The sequence below is a fragment of the Nuphar pumila genome, chromosome 8 (genome assembly GCF_984573655.1).
Source record: "Nuphar pumila chromosome 8, dmNupPumi1.hap1.1, whole genome shotgun sequence".
Classification (NCBI taxonomy): domain Eukaryota; kingdom Viridiplantae; phylum Streptophyta; class Magnoliopsida; order Nymphaeales; family Nymphaeaceae; genus Nuphar; species Nuphar pumila.
In genome coordinates this window covers 127,575,189-127,594,916 of record NC_143256.1, presented here as the reverse complement: position 1 = coordinate 127,594,916, position 19,728 = coordinate 127,575,189, and the positions used below count along the sequence as shown (strand labels likewise).

The following is a 19,728-nucleotide window of genomic DNA, read 5'->3' as shown; positions in this document are numbered from 1 at the left end:
TTCTTTATTTATTTGTATTTTTAGATATTTTTTTATAATTTTTTAAAAGTTTTCAAATTTTTTTTTTAGGCTTACGCTTTACGCCTCGCCTCGGTTTTTGGTTGAGCGCCTCACTATGCCTCGACGCTTTTCACAACACTGCTTCACATAAATTTGTTTTTGGCGGAGCTCAATGTCTTTGGGAGAATACCACTTAGGCTCAAGAAGAGATGACTCTTCCCCTATGTCACATGGGTGCGGGTGCGGGTGCGGGAGCGGGTGCGGGTGCGGGTGCGGGAGCGGGTGCGGGTGCGGGTGCGGGGATTCGGCACTTCCAAAAAACCCGGGTGCGGGGGTGCGGCAGGGGAAAAAATGTAAAAAACAATTATATATATATATAATTTTGAAGTTTTAACAGTTTAACAACAACAACAACAACAACTACGCCTTCATCCCAAAACAATTGGGGTCAGCGATATGAACCAAAAAAGAAATTCATTTTGGGTCTTCCACATGAATCCTTTTCCTCCAATCATTTCTATCCAACGCCATGTCCTCGGTGAGGTTCAAAGCATTCATATCCTTTCCTATCATCTCCATCCAAGTCTTCCTAGGCCTACCCCTACCTCTTTTAACTAATATATTTTCCCATTTCTCCAACCTTCTAACTGGAGCATCATTAGGCCTTCGCCGAATATGTCCAAACCACCGTAAACGATTCTCTCGCATCTTATTCTCAATGGGTGCAACACCTACCTTCTTACGTATCTCTTCGTTCCGAATCTTATCTTTTATTGTATTTCCACACATCCATCTAAGCATCCGCATCTCAGCTACACTCATTTTTTGAATATGATGTCTCTTGGCAGCCCAACATTCCGTATCATATAGTAAAGCGGGTCTAATAGTCGTCCTATAAAACTTTCCCTTCAACCGCAATGGCATTCTACGATCGCACAGCACTCCAGTAGCACTTTTCCATTTCATCCACCCAACCTTTATCCTATGATTTACATCTCCATCAATTTCTCCATACTTTTGAATGATAGATCCCAAATATTTGAAATAATCATTCACCGGTATATCTTGCTCACCAAGCTTCACTACACTCCCATCACTACTTCGTTGCTTACTAAACCGACATTCCATATATTCAGTCTTACTCTTACTCAACTTAAAACCTCTAGCTTCCAATGTCTGTCTCCATAATTCTAACTTAGCATTAACCCCAGCTCTAGACTCATCAATCAAAACAATATCATCAGCAAACAACATACACCACGGTACATTTTCTTGAATTGATCTCGTAAGCTCATCCATCACTATCGCAAATAGGAAAGGGCTTAAAGCAGATCCTTGATGTAACCCAACCGTTATCGGAAAATTGGTTGTCACCCCTCCACAAGTGCGGACATTGGTTACTACTCCTTCATACATATCTTTAATTATACTAATGTACTTGAGAGAAACACCTTTCTTCATCATTGTCCACCAGAGAACGTCCCTAGGTACTCTATCGTATGCCTTCTCTAAATCAATAAAAACCATATGCAAATCTTTGTTCCTCTCTCTATATCTTTCAATAAGTTGTCTAAGAAGATGTATAGCTTCCATAGTTGATCTTCCAGGCATAAAACCAAATTGATTCTCCGATATCATGACAACCTTCCTCAACCTAGACTCAATCACCCTCTCCCAAAGTTTCATAGTATGACTCATGAGTTTTATACCACGATAGTTTGTGCAATCTTGTATATCACCCTTATTCTTATATAAAGGCACCAAAGTACTCTTCCTCCACTCATTAGGCATCTTATTTGTTCGCCAAATCAAGTTAAAAAGATTTGTCAACCATTCTAAACCTTTCTCTCCCAAGCATTTCCAAGCCTCGATAGGTATACCATCTGGGCCAACTGCCCTTCTTGACTTCATTTTCTTCAAAGCCTCTGCAATTTCTTTCTTTTGAATCTTGCGCATGAAGTCACGATTTATCTCATGAAAAGGAATGGAGAAGTCTCCAAGATCTTGAGCATGACTATCATTAAATAGCTTATCAAAATAATCTTTCCATCTCTCCTTAATCTCCTCATCTTTGACTAAAACCCTTTGCGTTTCATCTTTGATACATCTAACCATACCCAAATCCTTCGATTTCCTATCTCTCATCTTTGCAAGCCTATAAATATCCTTCTCGCCTTCTTTGGTATCCAACTTGTCATAAACCTCCTTATATACCTTAGCCCTCGCGTTTCGAACAACTTTTTTAGCTTCCTTCTTTGCTATCATATACTTCTCCAAATTCTCATTATCACGACTCTTACTTAGATTTCTATAACACTCTCTTTTAACCTTAATAGCTAATTTGACATCCTCGTTCCACCATGATGTATCCTTACCTAGTGGTGCACCGCCTTTAGACTCACCCAATACCTCCTTAGCTACTTTTCTCATACCACCCGCTATCTTATTCCACATTGATTCTGAATCCTCCTCGAGACACCAATCAACTTCCTTAACTACCTGCTCTACAAACATTCCTTGTTTAGCTCCTTTCAGTGCCCACCACTGTCATAAACTCATAATATGATTCATCATGCATGCAGTATATCAACCTAAATATCAAATTATCAATCAAATAAGTAAAGCAATTACATAAATCGACCCAAAAAAGAGAAATCGGAAATCTCAGATTGACTCCAATGAACAGATGATTATGCCTAAATTGTGATGGAAATATATCTATACATGAAAACATAGTTTATAAAGTGTGATTGGAATACACATGAGAATGCCTGAATGCAATGCTTCAATTAAATGAAAATTTGCCTTTTCTCTTAATGCATGAGAATAGGTATATTTAAATACATATACATCTATCTAAGGTAATGTATATATTCAATGAAGAGAGGTCGTGCCCATGTTTAATGAGGAGATATGCGGGGATATATATAAATAACACTAACACAAAAGTGGAAATGGCTATAACATGGACTAAATGTAGACACCTAAGATTGCCTAATAGGTTATATATGAGTAATCTAGGAATGCCTAAGTAACCTAAGTAAATGTATACCCTATTGAAATGGAGAATGCACACAAAATTCTCCAAAAGTTTGATCAGATCACTTTTAGGACCAGGTATTAGTTAAACTAATCTAAGATTTTAGAACAGCAACACAAACTTTCATGTTTTGGATGACCCGAATGAAATCAGTGATAGCTCAGGTTATTATATTTCATATAGTAAATCAATTGCAGACACCGGTCCTTCAAACCCAGTGTAATAAACTGATTAGCAGATATCAGATTTTCAAAATTCAAACAATAGATTGATCAGCGAATCAGACTCTGACATCAGACTTTCGGAATTTAAGCAGTAAAATTGACTTCTGCGGCTCCTATACACAGAAGAGGGGGTATGACCATATCGGTCATGTTGCTGAGCTGAATCTGATATGAATCAGATCATCTTTAGTTCCTGAAGGTGATTTAAATCAACAGGAAAATCCTGAGCTTACTCATTACGGGAGAGACTCAGAGAAACCAACTGAATCAGTTTGGTGAGACACGATCAACTCCTCATTCTACGAGTTAGAGATGGAAGCAGATGGGTCGTTCTTTACTTCTCTCTTACATTGGAGAAATTGAGGGGATGTGGAGATGGAACGAGAGATTAGTAAATCGAATGGCAGCGGAAGTGATGACTTGAGAGAAACTCGAGAAATGTAGGCCATGATCAGGGTATACTGATCTGATGATACACTGCAGATAGCTTGCAGGCGTCATTCAAGAAGGGCTCAGCCCCTCCCTTGTCGACCCAAAAAAGAAAAACATAAAGGGGAGGGGCTCGGCCCCTCCCCTGTCGACCCAAATAAAGAGCTAGATGGGGGAGGGGCTCGGCCCCTCCTGTGCCAAAAAACGAGGGAGCAGGGGAGGCTCAGCCCCTCCCCTGCCGACCCAACAAGAGACCGAGAGAGGGGGGGGGGGGGGGGTGCTCGGCCCCTCCCCAGCCGACCCAAGAAGACATACCTGCGAAAAGAGAGGAGGGGCCGAGAGGAGGAGCCTGGGAGGCGGAGCTGGGGCGGCGATGGGAGAGCTCGAGCTCAGGGGGAGAGAGAGGAGAGATTAGGGCAAAAAAATTTTTTTTGCCCTAATCCTCCTCCTTTTCATCAGGGGATTTTTTTACGCCCAAATTATGGACAAAAATGACCATGGGTGCGTTGACCGCACCCGGTGCCGCACCCGCACGCGAACCCGCGTCGCGTCGACGCGGGTGCAGCATCTATTTTGCCGAGTCCCTGTGACATAGCTCTTCCCAAAGTTCGGACAATGCATTATAGTATTCTATAATACTCTTTATCTTTTTTGGTCATAGTACGAACTTTGTTTTGTAAATTACACATGTGCAATATCTTTAAGGGAATACATATTCTTAAGGTATTCCCAAGCCTTATCCGCGTGCTCAAATTTGACAAGGCTAGAGCATTTATTAAGATCCACGCTATTGACTAGGCAAGCCATAATCTTTCCATGTCCTATTCTCCATTCTTTCTACTTTCTCTCATAAGTGGCTAAAGCCTTGGTTTTTTCATCATCCATGAGAGATATTCTTTTTTCGCTTTTTACCTTGGTGAGAACTAGTTTGGACATCCGCTAGTCCTCACAACCCCTTTCCCCAAAGATGGTGCTTTACAATTGAAGACCACGTTACAAATTAGTATCGTTGAGTTTTATGGGTATGATGATGACTTTTTCATTGTCATCCATTCTTACAAGGGATTAAAGAGATAGAGAGATATAGAGGAGATGAGAAAAGAGAAGAGAATAGAGGAAAGGAGCACAAACACATGCACTACACCACAAACAAGAACCATGAACCACTCTTGTCTTCAAATGCACGATCACACGATCACTTAAATCACCAAAGAGTAAGAGATACTTTCTTGTTCTCATAAACACGGAAAACAGGACAGCAATCTTCAAGGATTCAAGAGCATCCAAGCTCTGATACCATGTAATAAAATGAAGTGTGCACAAAATACAATGCCACTAAAGGGTTACAAGGTGCACAATCACAAAAGCCACTAATGGGCACATTCCCAAATGCCACAAGGGACAAACACAATATGTAAAAATAATAATTTATTGAAACCTCACAAAAATGCAAGAAACATTCTTGAATACAATGAGAGGGGATCACCCCTATTTATATTACAAATACAAGGGAGAGGAGGAGAGCTCAAAAGAGTTGTTGGAGCAATCTCCAATGTCTCTTTTAACTAGTCAACCTTGTGTTGACTAGTCAAACTCTAGTTCAAAAAAAGAAATAGAAAAATGTTCTAGTTCAAAGTGAATCAGATAAAATAAAATAAAAAGAAAGAAAGATAAAGAATAGAAAAAGTATACACACACACACACACACACAATTTAACAGCCTCGAGGCAAAAGCGTGCCTTAATGCACATGAGTTGCACACCTCAGCCCCTCTTGCGCTTTCTAGGTGGGCCTCAAGGCAAATATACCCGCGCCTCGCTTCGAGGCATGATTTTTCTGCCTCAAAGCGATTTTTTAACACTGGTACCAGCGGAATTCTTTGGTACACTTTTCAGGTGGTTAACATCAAACTTCACTCTCTGTTCTAGCTAGAAAACCAAATGAGGGATAATGTTTTCCGGTCAACTTTGAGCCAGAATTTGGCAGAAAATTAACCGGATCTTCTGAACTCTTAATCTTGCTTGCTGAAACAAAATCCAAACCCCCATCAGAACAATGAAATCACCACAAAAAATGACAAGAACATCATCCCCATGGCACAAATGATCTCATAAACAGAATCTATAATTATTCAAAATCTGAACACTAGTTATAAGATTAAACATCATTCTTTACAAATTTCTGGATCAGAGAAGAAATCCTCGCTGATTCAACTTCAAGAATCAGAATCAGAGCATGTTCCCATGATTCGACCAAATATTTCAACAAAAAAGCCCAAGTAGCTACAGAAAAAGCAGAAAATAGACAAGTTAGGTTTTTGCTTGCTAAAAGAGAGGCTGAGAGAAGAAGAAGAAGAAGAAGAAGAAGAAGAAGAAGAAGAAGAAGAAGAAGAAAGAGGAGTAGGTACTCGAGTCACACGATGAGAGAGCCCTCAATGTCCCGACTAAGGAGAGAATTTGAGTTCCCACTTTAGAAATCTAATTATCAATCCTAAAAACAGATCCAAACAAATGAATCTGATGTGTCAGGTAGGAATAAGTAATTAGAATTCTCTTTCTTCAGAATTCCTTTGTATTCAAATGTACCCTAAGTTGATCCTCGGCTCCCACTGTCAAATAGTTAACTTTGTATATCACTAAATTGTAGAATATTTTCCCTCAATTCCCACTGTCTGCAAATACTTTCTCCATTCAGATATAGATGATCAGCAAGTGCTTATGTATTCAGTCACTGCTTACATATACAACGTGTCTAGTTGTCTACTTTACAAAAGGAGCTTCTATTTTTTAAATTGCCCTTGCTTATGGTAAATTACTTATTTCTATACCTTTTTCTTTCATTGTAGTTCACTATGGCCCTTCAGCACCCTTGGGTGGCCCAATGTATTGGCAGATGATTTTCGGCGTTTTTATCCAACTACCGTCCTTGAGACTGGGTATGTTTTTGTTTTAGTGCGTGATGCATAATGGAACTGCTTATTTTTTCTTTATAAGCTCACTGAAATGCATAGAAAATTTGGACTTGATTCACAGGATAGGATGATTTGGTGCTAACAATGTGGGCCATTCAGTTTCTCTTGAACGTGTTTGTGCATGCAAGCATGGACATGTGTGCATGTGTCTATTTTTATTGTTATAGGACCTCAACACCTCAACTAGTTTATTTTTCTCTTGCAATGCAGGCACGATATTTTGTTCTTTTGGGTGGCTCGGATGGTTATGATGGGGATTGAGTTTACAGGCAAAGTTCCCTTCTCTTATGTATACCTTCATGGTCTGATTCGTGACTCTGAGGTATGTGTATTGACCAGGTGAAACGTTCAACCAACAGTTTAATGATCTTAATGTACTTAAATCAAGTTCCTGCCTTATTTATGAACTGTATTTTCTCCAAGTTGATACAGAAGCTTCAGTTCATTACTTTCTCCTAAGGATTTGTGCTATTGAGACACATTGAAGGGTGCAATTGCATATGCTCCAACGAGTTCAACCCATTTTGTATTTCTGTGGTAGTGTATCCTGGCAGCCACTTGCAAAAGGAATCTTGGAACTTTCCATCTTTAGAAGTCCATGATGATTTTTCCTTAAAGCATATATGCAAAGAATGAACTTTTTTGTTAAATATATTCTGAGAGATAAATATATAAATTATTTGTCACTTGTCAGATATGCTCTGTTTGTCAGTGTTGCTTCTTGCTACTGTTCTAAACTATTACTGTGTATATGTTCTGCCAATACACATAGGTGCTACCTTTTATTTCGTTTAAATATGCATTTTCAATGTTTTATTTGTCATCTAGGTTTTATTGCATTTTTTTTTCTTTTTTGGGGGATAGACGTGCAATTTTTTATTATCTATATGGATGTCTCAGGGGCGTAAAATGTCCAAAACTTTGGGAAATGTCATAGATCCAATTGACAGTATCAAGGAGTATGGTGCAGATGCTTTACGGTTCACTCTAGCATCTGGAACTTCTGGTCAGGTGAGTTATGATTCAGGAATTTAGTAATTGCAACTGCAGTGCAGGAATCTTGTTCTGCTATGTAAAAATTGTTTCTACCATTTCAGGACCTTAATCTATCAGTTGAAAGGTTGACTTCAAACAAGGCATTCACAAACAAACTCTGGAATGCTGGAAAGTTTGTTCTTCAGAATTTACCCTCAGAAAGTGACCTTTCTGCTTGGCAAAATTTGTGGGGCTTCAAGGTTCTATTTTTGTTTAGTTGCATGAAAATTTACTTCTAGTTAAATTTGCATTAGACTAGATATATGAAAAGATATTTGGTTTCTCTGAATTTTTTGATAACATGATTCATTGGTAAAATGGATATTGACCTATGCATATACCTTGAAGTGCTACCATCTTTAATGAATGACATAAGGTACCCTTGGCATTTGAAATCATTATCACTATGTTGCTATTTTCTTGATTTGCTATTAAATCAATGAAAACTTGAATGCTTGGGTCAAGCGGCAAGCCCTAAGGATATGATTTCCATGGAGATTTTCATTTTCCAAAAAATAGTAACAAGACTACTCGAATTTGCTTGAAATCCTGTTACATATATTCATATGCTTGTCTCATAATGTTATGTAGACCTAGGAACCATAGGCACATTCAGTCCTTGCTTTATGGAACAGTGCTGTTGTTTTGGGCTTCTGTGAGAATCAACTGAACTTGGGGTCATTTGCCAGATTGTGATGCACCTTTTAAACCTAAAACAAAAAAACTTTTGCCAGATATTTCTTCTTCTTGTCTCCGTAATTACATAAAGGATGTGTTTTTCTTCTTGAATTCTTTGATCAGAAATGCTTGGAAGTGTTCCTTATTTCTTTTCCTTTCATGATTTTAATTGTTTATTAATTTTCAAATTTACGAGTTATTATCATTACTTTTACTGTTACTAATATAATCCTTAACATTGGCATCATCATCATCATCATAATTGTCAGCATTATCATTGTTCTTGTTGCTATGTGGGAGGTACTAAATAGATTACTTGGTACTAAATAGATTACTTTCTTATGTTTAACTGCTCCACATATGTAGATTTTATTTCTCCAGGTGTATGTATTCTCAATTACTTATAGCATGAGCTGTTGTGATTGTTGAATGTGTAACATTGGAAGCTTCATGGTACTGTTATATATCAGCTCACTGCCTTTTTGCTTACATGGTTGAATGTTTTGCACTGTTCATTGTTGGATTTCAATATATGTTCCTTTTGCATAGTTCTCACTTCTTTTGTCCTTGAAGTTCATCAAAATGTTTGTCATTTAGGTCTGTTATAGTTGCTTGAGTTAGCATTGCTCAAGACGGTCTTACGTTCTACTTTTGGACCTGTGGTTTCTGTAGCTGTTCACATTTAAGGTTCATGATGTTTAATGAGTTTCTTTGGAGGGTACTCCTCCAACTGTTTCCTAATGCAATGACCCTCGGTAGAGTATGTCCAGGCATATGTTCTATTGTAGTTTTTGTCATAAATGTTGAAGTCTAAATACTCGAATCTTAGTTCATTATATGATCTTTCAGTTTGATGTGGAGGATGTCTTCACCCGACTGCCTTTACCGGAACGTTGGGTGGTAAGTCTAATTTGTGATGAAATATATCAATTTATGTCTTACTCTATACAAACAGCCTGATTCTGGGATGTGCATAATCAACAGGTTTCGAATCTTCATGAGCTAATTGACACTGTAACCTCAAGTTACGACCGCTTTTTCTTTGGAGATGTTGGAAGATCAATATACGATTTCTTTTGGAGTGACTTTGCAGACTGGTATGTCTATGTGTCTATATATATTGTAATACCCACTAGGGGTAAATTGGTCTTTTCACTTGTAAATACGCATATCCATTAGGGATATGTTTTTCTCTTTCTTCTTATTTTCGTATTTTTTTTATTTCTTTCTTCTTTTTTTGTAAAATGGGGTGCACCATAGAGTCGTTGGACCCCTCCAACGGTCATAAATATGACGGTTGGAGGGGCTCCCACCAACTCTATGGGAGCTCCTTTTGGTTCCTTTTTGTGTATAAATAAGGTGCTTTCCCCCACCTTATTGTAAGCTTGTTTAAGCTTTTCTCAATAATATTTCTATCTATTTTTTAGAGCTCTTTTGTCAATTGCCACTTTGGGGCCTATTGTATTTTTGCCCATTAGTGGCCTTTTGCTTGTATGCTTGTGCATCTCTTAGTCACTTAGTGACATTGCCTCTTTTCATTAGTGTTTCATTACACACGAGATGTTACCAGTCAAGGAATTTTTTTTTTCCTAAACTGGCTTACATCTTTCTCCATTTTTTCGCAGAGTTTTGAAAGTTCTCATTCCAAATTTCCAATACCTATAGGGGTGTCCACCTCTACAAATGGGTTTTGTAGATCAGCTTCATGCTGGCTTCTTTCACAGATGCATGGAGGCTATGCTGAACTAGTTGTGCCTTTCTTTTAGTTTTGGTTGGTTACTTGCAGTTTGAGGGTGCAAGCTGTTAGTTTCTCTACTAGTAGCCCTAAATGCATCTCTATATTTTTTCTATATTGTTTAACTGACTCATTTTAAATGGATTGTCTGCACCACTCAATGAAGTTATCTCCCGTTATCTTCATGTGGATCTTTATACCCTGAATCTCTTCAACATCTTATTTATTTTTTTGCTTTGATTAAAGATTGAAAAATTGCTGTGCTAAATTGTAATGAAACTCAAGTGCACAAGAAAGATGCCTCAAGGGGCTATAAAGAGTGCACAACCACACAAGTAAGAAGCCACTAATGGGCAAGATATAAAGAGCCACAAAGGGCTAAGCACAATACTCACAAAGAAGAACAAGAAACACATAAAAAAATAATCAATAATGTATCGAGAAAATGCTTAGAAAAACATTAATACAAAAGAGGGGATCAATCCCTATTTATACACTTTAGAGAGTATTGAGCTCCATTGGGGAGCTCCCTACGACTCTATGGTATTTTGACTATAGAGCCCATGCTCTATTACAACAAAGACAAATCCAAATAGGTGAGTTCATATCAAATATCTAATTTGAAAAAGCAAGTTTCAAATCAAGTCCAATAAAGTTAAGTAAAAACCTTGTGTAATCATATGCATGACAATATGTCTTTTGACAAAATTATATGCAGTACATGATGTCTCATGCCCATTTCACAAATTTGAACAAGCATGCAATCAACACGGATCATTTCTCAATTTATGCAGTAGAGAAGATGAAATTTTTAGATTACCTTTCATAAATTCACCAATCAAAGAACACGTGCACCAATGCACAAAGATCCAATCAATGGAGACAAAAATAATAGTTTTAAAAAGCTAATCGAAATCATGGATCTACTATGAGACAATTAAGGCATACATGTACTGATTCATGAAGATCTTTCATATAGATGTTTAATACAGAATTATCTCTAATCATGAACTCACATATGTCATACAAGAAATTTTATCACAATGCAACAAGTATAAAATCTCTAAGAATCATGATATGAAATATCAAAGAAATAAACCACTAAGAGTTGCAAGAGGACATAAGTACCAAAGTCAATAAATCATCAATGGGCAAAACATATAAAGTCACTAAAGACTCAACGGCAAAAAATTTTCAAAAACAAGTTTTAACATGAAAAGAAACAAGAAAATGAGTTCCTTCAAAGATGTTCACTAAATCACCCAACGTGGACACTCAAGAGAGTTCCACCAAAATACCAAAATGAACACTCAAGGAACCACAAATGGGTTCACTCACAAACACCCACAAAAAGGGGATAACAACAAGGGATAAAAAATAATATTTTTATTTATCTCAATACATGCAAGAGGCATTTGATACATGATATAAGTATTTGTCAAGAGATGATCACAAAGGCCTCTAGGGATACATGAAAATCACTAAGAGTGCATACCAAAGAGGGTACAATAAAGTAATTTATAATTAATAAGAATGCAATAAATCAAGAGCCTTTAATCAAGAACAAAAATGTCCACCAATGCTCTAAATGAACAAACACAACAAGTGTTGAAGGACACACCAACAAAGCCCACAAAAGGGCATACACAACTAGGCTCAATTACAAAAATATTTTATTCATTCATTAAAGTGCAAGAAATATGAAAAACATGTAATCATAATTTTAAGATCCTTAAGAAATCACATATTTACTTAGTACATAATTTTTAATATACTTTGATAAAACAAAAGTACTAGCATGCTCAAAATATACTTTGAATCAACATGCTCACACGAGTCAACAAAACAATAATATATTTAAAAAGCGATTTAAAAGGAAGCCTTAGTTTTAATTAATTTGAAAAACACGTTCAATTTTTTAACATAAAATACCAAAAAAACATTTTTTGGATTTTTACCAGACACTTTACCAAAATATGCAACTCATACCGGAATGTGAGATCATCAAGTCCAAGCCATATATCAATTATGAGTTTTCTTTGAAAGAACAAACACAAACAAGATTCCAAGACCAAGATGCCAAGCTCTGATACCATGTCACGAAATAGCGCGAGTGTTGAAACATAATGCATTTGAACAAGGCCATAACAACAAAGGTGATGCACATTGAACATGAATGAATATCTTCATTAATAAAGAACATAAATAAGATAAAAAAAAGAAATTACATAAATTCCTCACTACATAACTTTCAAAACACACATAAAATACCTAATGCTACCCATCACTCTCTCGCCTTACAAAGCACACACCCATCCCAATTTATAGAGAAAAGAAGAGGAAAAAATATAGGAAAAAGAGGATAGAGAGAGTAATGGCTAGCAACGACTAGAAATGCTAGCCGTTGGGCTTAGTTCCCAACAATTAGAAGTCAACTTTAGTTGACTTACTTTATATATATATTATATAATATATTTTATGTATATTTAAATATATACATATATACAAAGGGTACATTAATCTTAACAAGGAGAAGAGGAAGAGACGGTGGCACCGGATCTAGAAAGAGCCATGTCCTTTTGAATGAACATGCTCTTTAGGAATACCCATGCATTACATGCCTTTTTGAATTTGATAATATTGGTGGCAATTTTGAATTCCATGGTATTCATAATCCATGAGAGTATTTGGGCATTATTAACCTTCCAATCCTCCATTTTTTCTTGTTATTATTGCATAGCTTTCTCATTTTCTTGTTCGTAAAGAGCTTTGATTTGGTCTCCTCTTCTTGCTAGCTTTAGTTGGGGCTCATTAGTGTTTCCACCAACGAGACCCCATAACTTTTTTCCCTTGATGTGATTTTCTATTGAGGTAGCCCACATCAAATGATTTTTCATGGCGGTAGCGCACATCAAATAGTTGCTTTCGTTGAGCTTGTAGGAGATAACAAAAGAGGATTCTCTTTCGCCCATGATGATAATCACGTTGAGGAGGAGGACTAGAAGATGATCACCACCACACAAAGATCACATCAAGATGCTTTTCAAATACAAGAGCCATAGGCTCTGATACCATGTAATGAAACAAGATGTGTACAATCACAATGCCAACAAAGGGCTACATAAGTGCACAAACACAATAGGGTCTCTAATGGACCAATTACAATCTCATAAAAGAGATCACAACTCATAAGAGAACATAAAATATAAAGTGTGTTTATTCACCTGAAATGCTTGTAAAAAGCATTGAGAAATACAAGGGGAAACCCCCTCTTTATAAGCAAGGAGAGTGGGGGCAGCCCAACTAGTTGTTGGGCTACTATATGAAATTACTGAAATACCCCATAGACATAAATGATTATATATATATATATATGTGTGTGTGTGTGTGTGTGTGTTTTCTTTCTGCTAACCCATTTGGTTGAGGTGTTCTAGCGTAAGACTTTTGATGATAAATGCCATTTTGTTTCAAATATTTTTTAAAATCATGACATATTTTCCTTACTGAATTAGATCTGAGAATAGACATGTTGCTAAGAAATTGATTTTTAATCATTATATGAAATTCCCTAAAAAAGAGAACACTTCAGATTCAAAATTTAGAAAATAAACCCATGTATATTTAGTGAAATCATTAACAAAAATAGCGTAATAAGAGTAATTTCCTTTTGATATGACCGGTGAAGGGTCCCATACATCTGAATGCACTAATTCGACGAGTAGAAACAAATGATCTATGGGGAAAAGTAATAGCTTTTATTTTTCAAAAATGCAATTTTTACAAGATATATCCTTTTCATTACAAATATTTTTCAAAAAAGAAAAGAGATGCATCTTTGAAAAATTAGGATGCCCAAGTCTCTTATACCAAGTATCAATATTTTTGTTTTTAACATAATTACAAAATGAGTTAGGTGGAAGAGTCAAAAAGTTCATGAAGTAAAGATCGCCCCTCCTATGGCCTTGCCCAATCAGCTTCCCTGACTGGAGATCCCGCATGGTGCAATCTTTAGATGAGAAGAAGACTTTACATCCGTGGTTGAAAATTTGAGAGACGGAGAAAAGATTTAAATTTAATTTTGGAATAACCCTTATTTTTGGAACAAAAATTCTTTTAGAAGATTTTGAATCAAGAGTTTCTATACTATTTATTTTTAAAGAGGTTTCATTGACGATTGAGACATAAGATGAAATAAAATTATTGCAAACTTTGAAAAGGGAAATTCTTAAGGGGTCATATGAAAGAAAGCACCACTGTCAAGAATCCGCATACCTGTTGGAGATGAAGATGCAATGGTGCCACCCGAAGTAGAAGATGATTTGAGGAGTTGATGTAGTGCCTCCGGTATTTGACTAAGAGTGTCTTTAATATTTCCTCCATCCATGCTAGATTCTTCCTTTTTTGTTGTAATTTCTTCAATGAAAGTAACTTTGCCTTTAAGCTTTGGGCAAACCGGTTTAATATGTTCGGGTTCATTACAAAAATGACAAATAACACCTTTCCTATATCCACTATTATAGTTATTTTGCCTTACAAAGTGCAGGGGCTTATAAGCCCTTACATTGTTACCCAACTTAGTAACTGCCAAAACATCTTCACCCTTAATAGTCATACCAAGACGAGTCTCCTCTTGGCATATCTCGGTAAAAGCATCTTCTAGAGGCATAACCGAAGTCCTATGAAGAAGAGATGACCTAATTTGTTCAAATTTTGGTCTTAGGCCATGAAGAAATTGAAAGAAGTGTCTTCTCAACTTGCTCTCTTTTAAGATCAATATCTTCGGTGACCGCCTATTTTGGCTTAAGGAGTGCTAATTTGTCGCAAAGAAGAGACAAATTACTAAAATAATCACGGACATTCATGTCCCCTTGTTTAGTGGTTCTAATTTTGTCTTGTAAAAAATATTGTTGAGCAAAGGTTTTTTTGGGGTATACATACCCTTAAGAAAGAACCATGTCTTATTGACTTTTCTAAACTTAGCAATATTGACACATATTTTTATGTCAACATTGTTCATAAATCATGCTAAAATCTTAGCACGATTGTTTTTTCAATCTTCTACCTTTAATTGATGTTCATGGATAGCTTTAATATGATCATCTCCTTCAAGGGTCTTTTCAACACCTTCTGCCGATGACCACATCATATAGTTGGATTCATTGAGTTTGAAGGCGAGCTTGACTCTTGATTCATGCTCCATGACGAACAAGAGAAATGAATAAATAAAAAGAGAGAGAGAGAGAGAGCACCAAAAGCTTTAACTACAAACACATGATTCACGATCACCACGAACAAAGCCTCCAAGATCAAAAGAACCTAATGAGCTCTGATACCATGTAATGAAAGTCAAGTGCACTAGAGAGATGCCACGGGGGGCTATAAAGAGTGCACAACCACACAAGTAAGAAGCCACTAATGAGTAAGATACAAAGAGCCATAAAGGGCTAAGCAAAATGCTCAGAAAGAAGAACAGGAACACATAAAATTAATTAATAATGTATTGAGAAAATGCTTAGAAAAGCATTGAATACACGAGAGGGGATCAACCCATATATATACACTTTAGTGATCATTGGGCTCTATTGGGGAGCTCCCAATAGAGTCGTTGGGTATGGTCTTTTGACCATAGAGCCCATGCTCTATTACAACAGACAAAAAAGACAAAAAAGGAAAAAAATAATAAAAAACAGAAAATTGTTCTTAGTGATCAGTAACTATTACATGCAGTAAATGACCAAAATGCCCCTAGTGGATGTGACAAATTACAAAACTGCAAAACTGTACATATATATATTATATATATTAACATAACTCGAGTTTCATACACATTTTTCTTCGGGGAATAGTTGGATCGTCTTGCATTTGTGAACACATTGATTTTGTTTACTTCCTCTCTAGGTATATTGAAGCCAGTAAGGCTCGTGTTTACAATGCTGAGGATCCTTCGGTTGCTGCTGTAGCAAGAGCAGTGCTTCTCTATGCTTTTGAAAATGTACTGAAGTTGCTACATCCTTTTATGCCATACGTCACTGAACAACTATGGCAGGTAAAAACTGATGTTATTTGCAGAGTAGAAACATTTAACGATGGTTGGTTTGATTTTTATCGTTGGTTCAATTGGTTTAAGATGATATCTGGACTTTTACTTGGTTGCATGGTGGTTCTGTGACAAATTTTAGAGCGCATGGCCTTGCCTGGGAGTTACTGCATAAACTTTGACTCTTGAGTTCTAAGAAAACATGACAGACCCTGTACAAAACTCCTATTTTATGCTTTTGGGAATTTTGAGAAAATTTCATGCTTCTGGTGATTGTATTAGGCCTGTCAACGGATCAGGTTGACTCGATTCTGACCCAGATGAGATTCAATATGCTTCAAGCTTGGTAATCATGAAATAGCCCTGATTAGCTATTTGGTTCAGACCCACAGGGTCCATCTAGTTTCTGGACCTAGGTATGGTTTTTGAAATTCCATACCAGACCCAGGTTCGTCTGCAATTTTTCTATGTAAAAACATATAGAAGATATGATTTTACCAGGTCTGGTTTATGTGATCCATGCCCGGACCCAGGTATGATTCCTTTCCATGCTAGGTCCATCTGAACCTGGACCTGGTATCAGCACCTCAGGGTTTGATTCTTTCTGGTACCACCCAGTTCCTGTAAAGGTCCGACCTGTTGACATCCCTAACTTTCACATTAGCCTGTCTGGGCATCATGGCATCGATGATGTAATCAATACAATAAACTTGTATTATTTTTTGAAGTGCTGGAAAATGTCAGTGTGGTGATTGTGTTCTGTCTTTTTTAATGTCTTAATATTTTGCTTGGGTGACTATGCTATTCTTTATGTAGGCATTACCTCATCGGAAAGCATCACTTATGGTGTCACCATGGCCCTGCACATCACTTCCAAGGGATATCAAATCCGTGAAAAGTTTTGAGACTTTGCAGTCTTTGGTTAGTTTTGGACATCCTTCTGCCTCTTTTTCATTCCTCTGCCCTTCAAGATTTGATCTCCTGTAATTATCTTATTATTGCGTCAATATTGTGCCACCTATGCTATGCTGTTGGATAGACAAAAGCAATTAGGAATGTTCGAGCTGAGTATTCTGTTGAACCTGCAAAGAGAATATCTGCAACTGTTCTTGCTAGTCCTGAGGTCCTCCATAGCATCTCTGTAAGCTTCTTCCCTGGAATATTTTGACTTCCCATATATATAATTTGAAATTTTGAATGTGTCCACTCTGAAGAAGTTATGTGCCAATTTTCATTTTCTCCTCTTTCAAAGAATTTTCAAGAGCAACTAAAGCAACCGAGTATTCCGTTCAAAATGTGTGTGTGTGTAGAGAGAGAGAGAGAGAGAGAGAGAGAGAGAGAGAGAGCGAGTTTGTTCTTCTTTCTACTCTCAAGTTTCTAGTCGTTTTGGATAGCCTGGAATCACTCTTGATGAGATGAACTCAACATTCCTAATTTAAGATATTATGACCATCAAGCCACCTGCCATATTCAATGGACATGTCTTGATTGGTAACAGATAGGGCACTTATAAATAAATTCTCTAAAAAGTTTCACATTTTATTTTTTTAAACTAAAAGTTTCACCCCTTATTTTTTTCTTTTTTCTTTTGAATTCTTACCATTACAAATTTTCAAGTGATTTGATTTTATGGAACCACTAGATACCCTTGGTGATGCCAAGTTCATATGCTCCAAGTGACACATAATTTTTTAGAGCTGATATATTACATCATTGCTCATTCCATTGCTTATGGTAGATATCGACTCATTGAGGAATTCATGAAGTTTTTCACTCACAAATTTAAAATGCCACACTGCTGCTTAAATTTGGCATGATTATGCATAACCAAGTAATTTTACATGTAATGCAAACCATAGTGACAAAAGCTAAAATGGCAAAATGTCCGCAGCAAAACCCTCATGAGAAATTGAAAATGTTTTGAAAAGTTCATGTTTTTTTCGGGAAAATCTTGGCAATAAGAAATATTAAAATATATAAAATATTTTGTAATTAAATATAATTAAATTTATTTGAAAATAAAAAAAAAAATTTCATGAAAATAGCCGTTAAAATCATAAACATCACGTTTAAAACACACCATTTATGTTTTTGACGAAAAACTTGCGAGAAATTACCATTTTAACTTTCGGGTAATTTCTCTCGAGATTTGTCACTATGGTGCAAACAAAGTCTCCCTCAATTGTATCATTTGGTTCTGTTTTTTGTTTCCCCTTTTTCATTTTTTATACTCTACTTTTATGAATCATACAATGATACTTAAAGTTTATTAGGGGAGCAACAAGCTTGTTATATTGTTTTTAAAAGCCATTGATGATAACAACTCTCTCTCTCTCACGACGTGCGTGGTGCAATCAAATATCATTTACATTACAACATTTCCCTCAAAAAATTACTTTTAAATTTCTCTATTGTTCAAACAACCACTTATTTTAAAATTATCCTTAGAAAAACTCACCTATATTGTCGCGAGGGAGAGAGAGAATAGTCTTAAGGATAAGTTTATTTATTTATTTATAAGGTTTTAATGACAATCTATTCTTTTGCAGATGGAGAAAGAAGTATTGGCACTTTTGTCCAGGCTTGATATTCAAAATGTTCAATTCACAAATACCCTTCCTGGTATGTGTATTCAGTTTAATCCAGTGCTAAACATGCGAGTGAGTTGACAACTCAACTTGATTCGGTTGTCACACAAATATAAAACTAGACTAGACTTTGAGATTCTGATTGGCTTTCTCTCATTGCCCAATTCACCTTTATCCTTAGGTTACTTAGGAAATGCCTAAAGGTTCTGGTCCTAATCATAAGGTGGGAGTTCTTATTCCAAATGTCTTTTGAAGAAAAACCATCGGTTCTTTGTATTTTATATTTGCACAGCTTTTGGGCTTGGAGGTGAATGGAGATACTTTTTTTTTCTTCAGAATTAACATGCTCTTGTATTTGGCATGGTGTATTTATTATGCTCTAATTTACCTGTTTATTTTCTCCACTGATCATTCAGAATATGTAAATCAATCAGTTCATGTCGTTGCTGGGGAAGGCTTGGAGGCTTACCTCCCTCTTGCAGATATGGTCGATATCGCCACTGAAGTTCAGCGTCTTTCTAAGCGCCTTTCCAAGATGCAATCTGAATATGACTCACTTGTTGCTCGCCTCAACTCTCCTCAGGTCGTCTCTCTCTCTCTCTCTCTCTCTCTCTCTCTCTCTCTCTCTCTCTCTCTCTCTCTCTCTCTCTTGCTTGTATGTGGTTGGTTAGGGTGATTGCCTGTGATCGTCTAGTAAGTTCATAGTTGATTATTTGGGTGGACTTGCCCCATTAACAGTCTCGACTTTTGCAGTTTGTGGAGAAAGCTCCAGAGGCGGTTGTTCGTGGGGTGAAGGAAAAGGCAGTTGAGGCAGAAGAGAAGATCACACTGACGAAAAACAGGTTAGTGCTTCTCAAATCAACAGTTTTGGTTTCGGAATAAAACCTTCAAGTTTGAAAATTTATTCTTTTCTCATGTATTTTTTTATTAAATTATTGACATAAAAGAGGTCAAATTTTTTGTATAGTAAAACAGCATGCTGACTTTTGAA

The 19,728-nt window shown here is 36.6% G+C and overlaps 1 protein-coding gene across 2 annotated transcripts in view; it reads left to right on the top strand.

Moving 5' to 3' along the window:
- EMB2247 (protein EMBRYO DEFECTIVE 2247) overlaps positions 1-19,728 on the top strand; it is a 113,998-nt gene extending 94,270 nt beyond the window's left edge. The window contains exons 16-27 of one of the 2 annotated variants that reach the window (XM_090016737.1): positions 6,539-6,628; positions 6,875-6,986; positions 7,565-7,675; positions 7,762-7,899; positions 9,227-9,277; positions 9,362-9,474; positions 16,011-16,158; positions 16,966-17,070; positions 17,189-17,290; positions 18,699-18,771; positions 19,172-19,320; positions 19,491-19,728. In XM_090016737.1, coding sequence (XP_089872863.1) covers positions 6,539-6,628; positions 6,875-6,986; positions 7,565-7,675; positions 7,762-7,899; positions 9,227-9,277; positions 9,362-9,474; positions 16,011-16,158; positions 16,966-17,070; positions 17,189-17,290; positions 18,699-18,771; positions 19,172-19,320; positions 19,491-19,619 — 1,321 coding nt within the window. In that variant the 3' untranslated portion in view covers positions 19,620-19,728. Of the gene's footprint in view, positions 1-6,538; positions 6,629-6,874; positions 6,987-7,564; positions 7,676-7,761; positions 7,900-9,226; positions 9,278-9,361; positions 9,475-16,010; positions 16,159-16,965; positions 17,071-17,188; positions 17,291-18,698; positions 18,772-19,153; positions 19,321-19,490 lie in introns of both variants that reach the window. The other variant, XM_090016736.1, reaches the window with a different exon arrangement.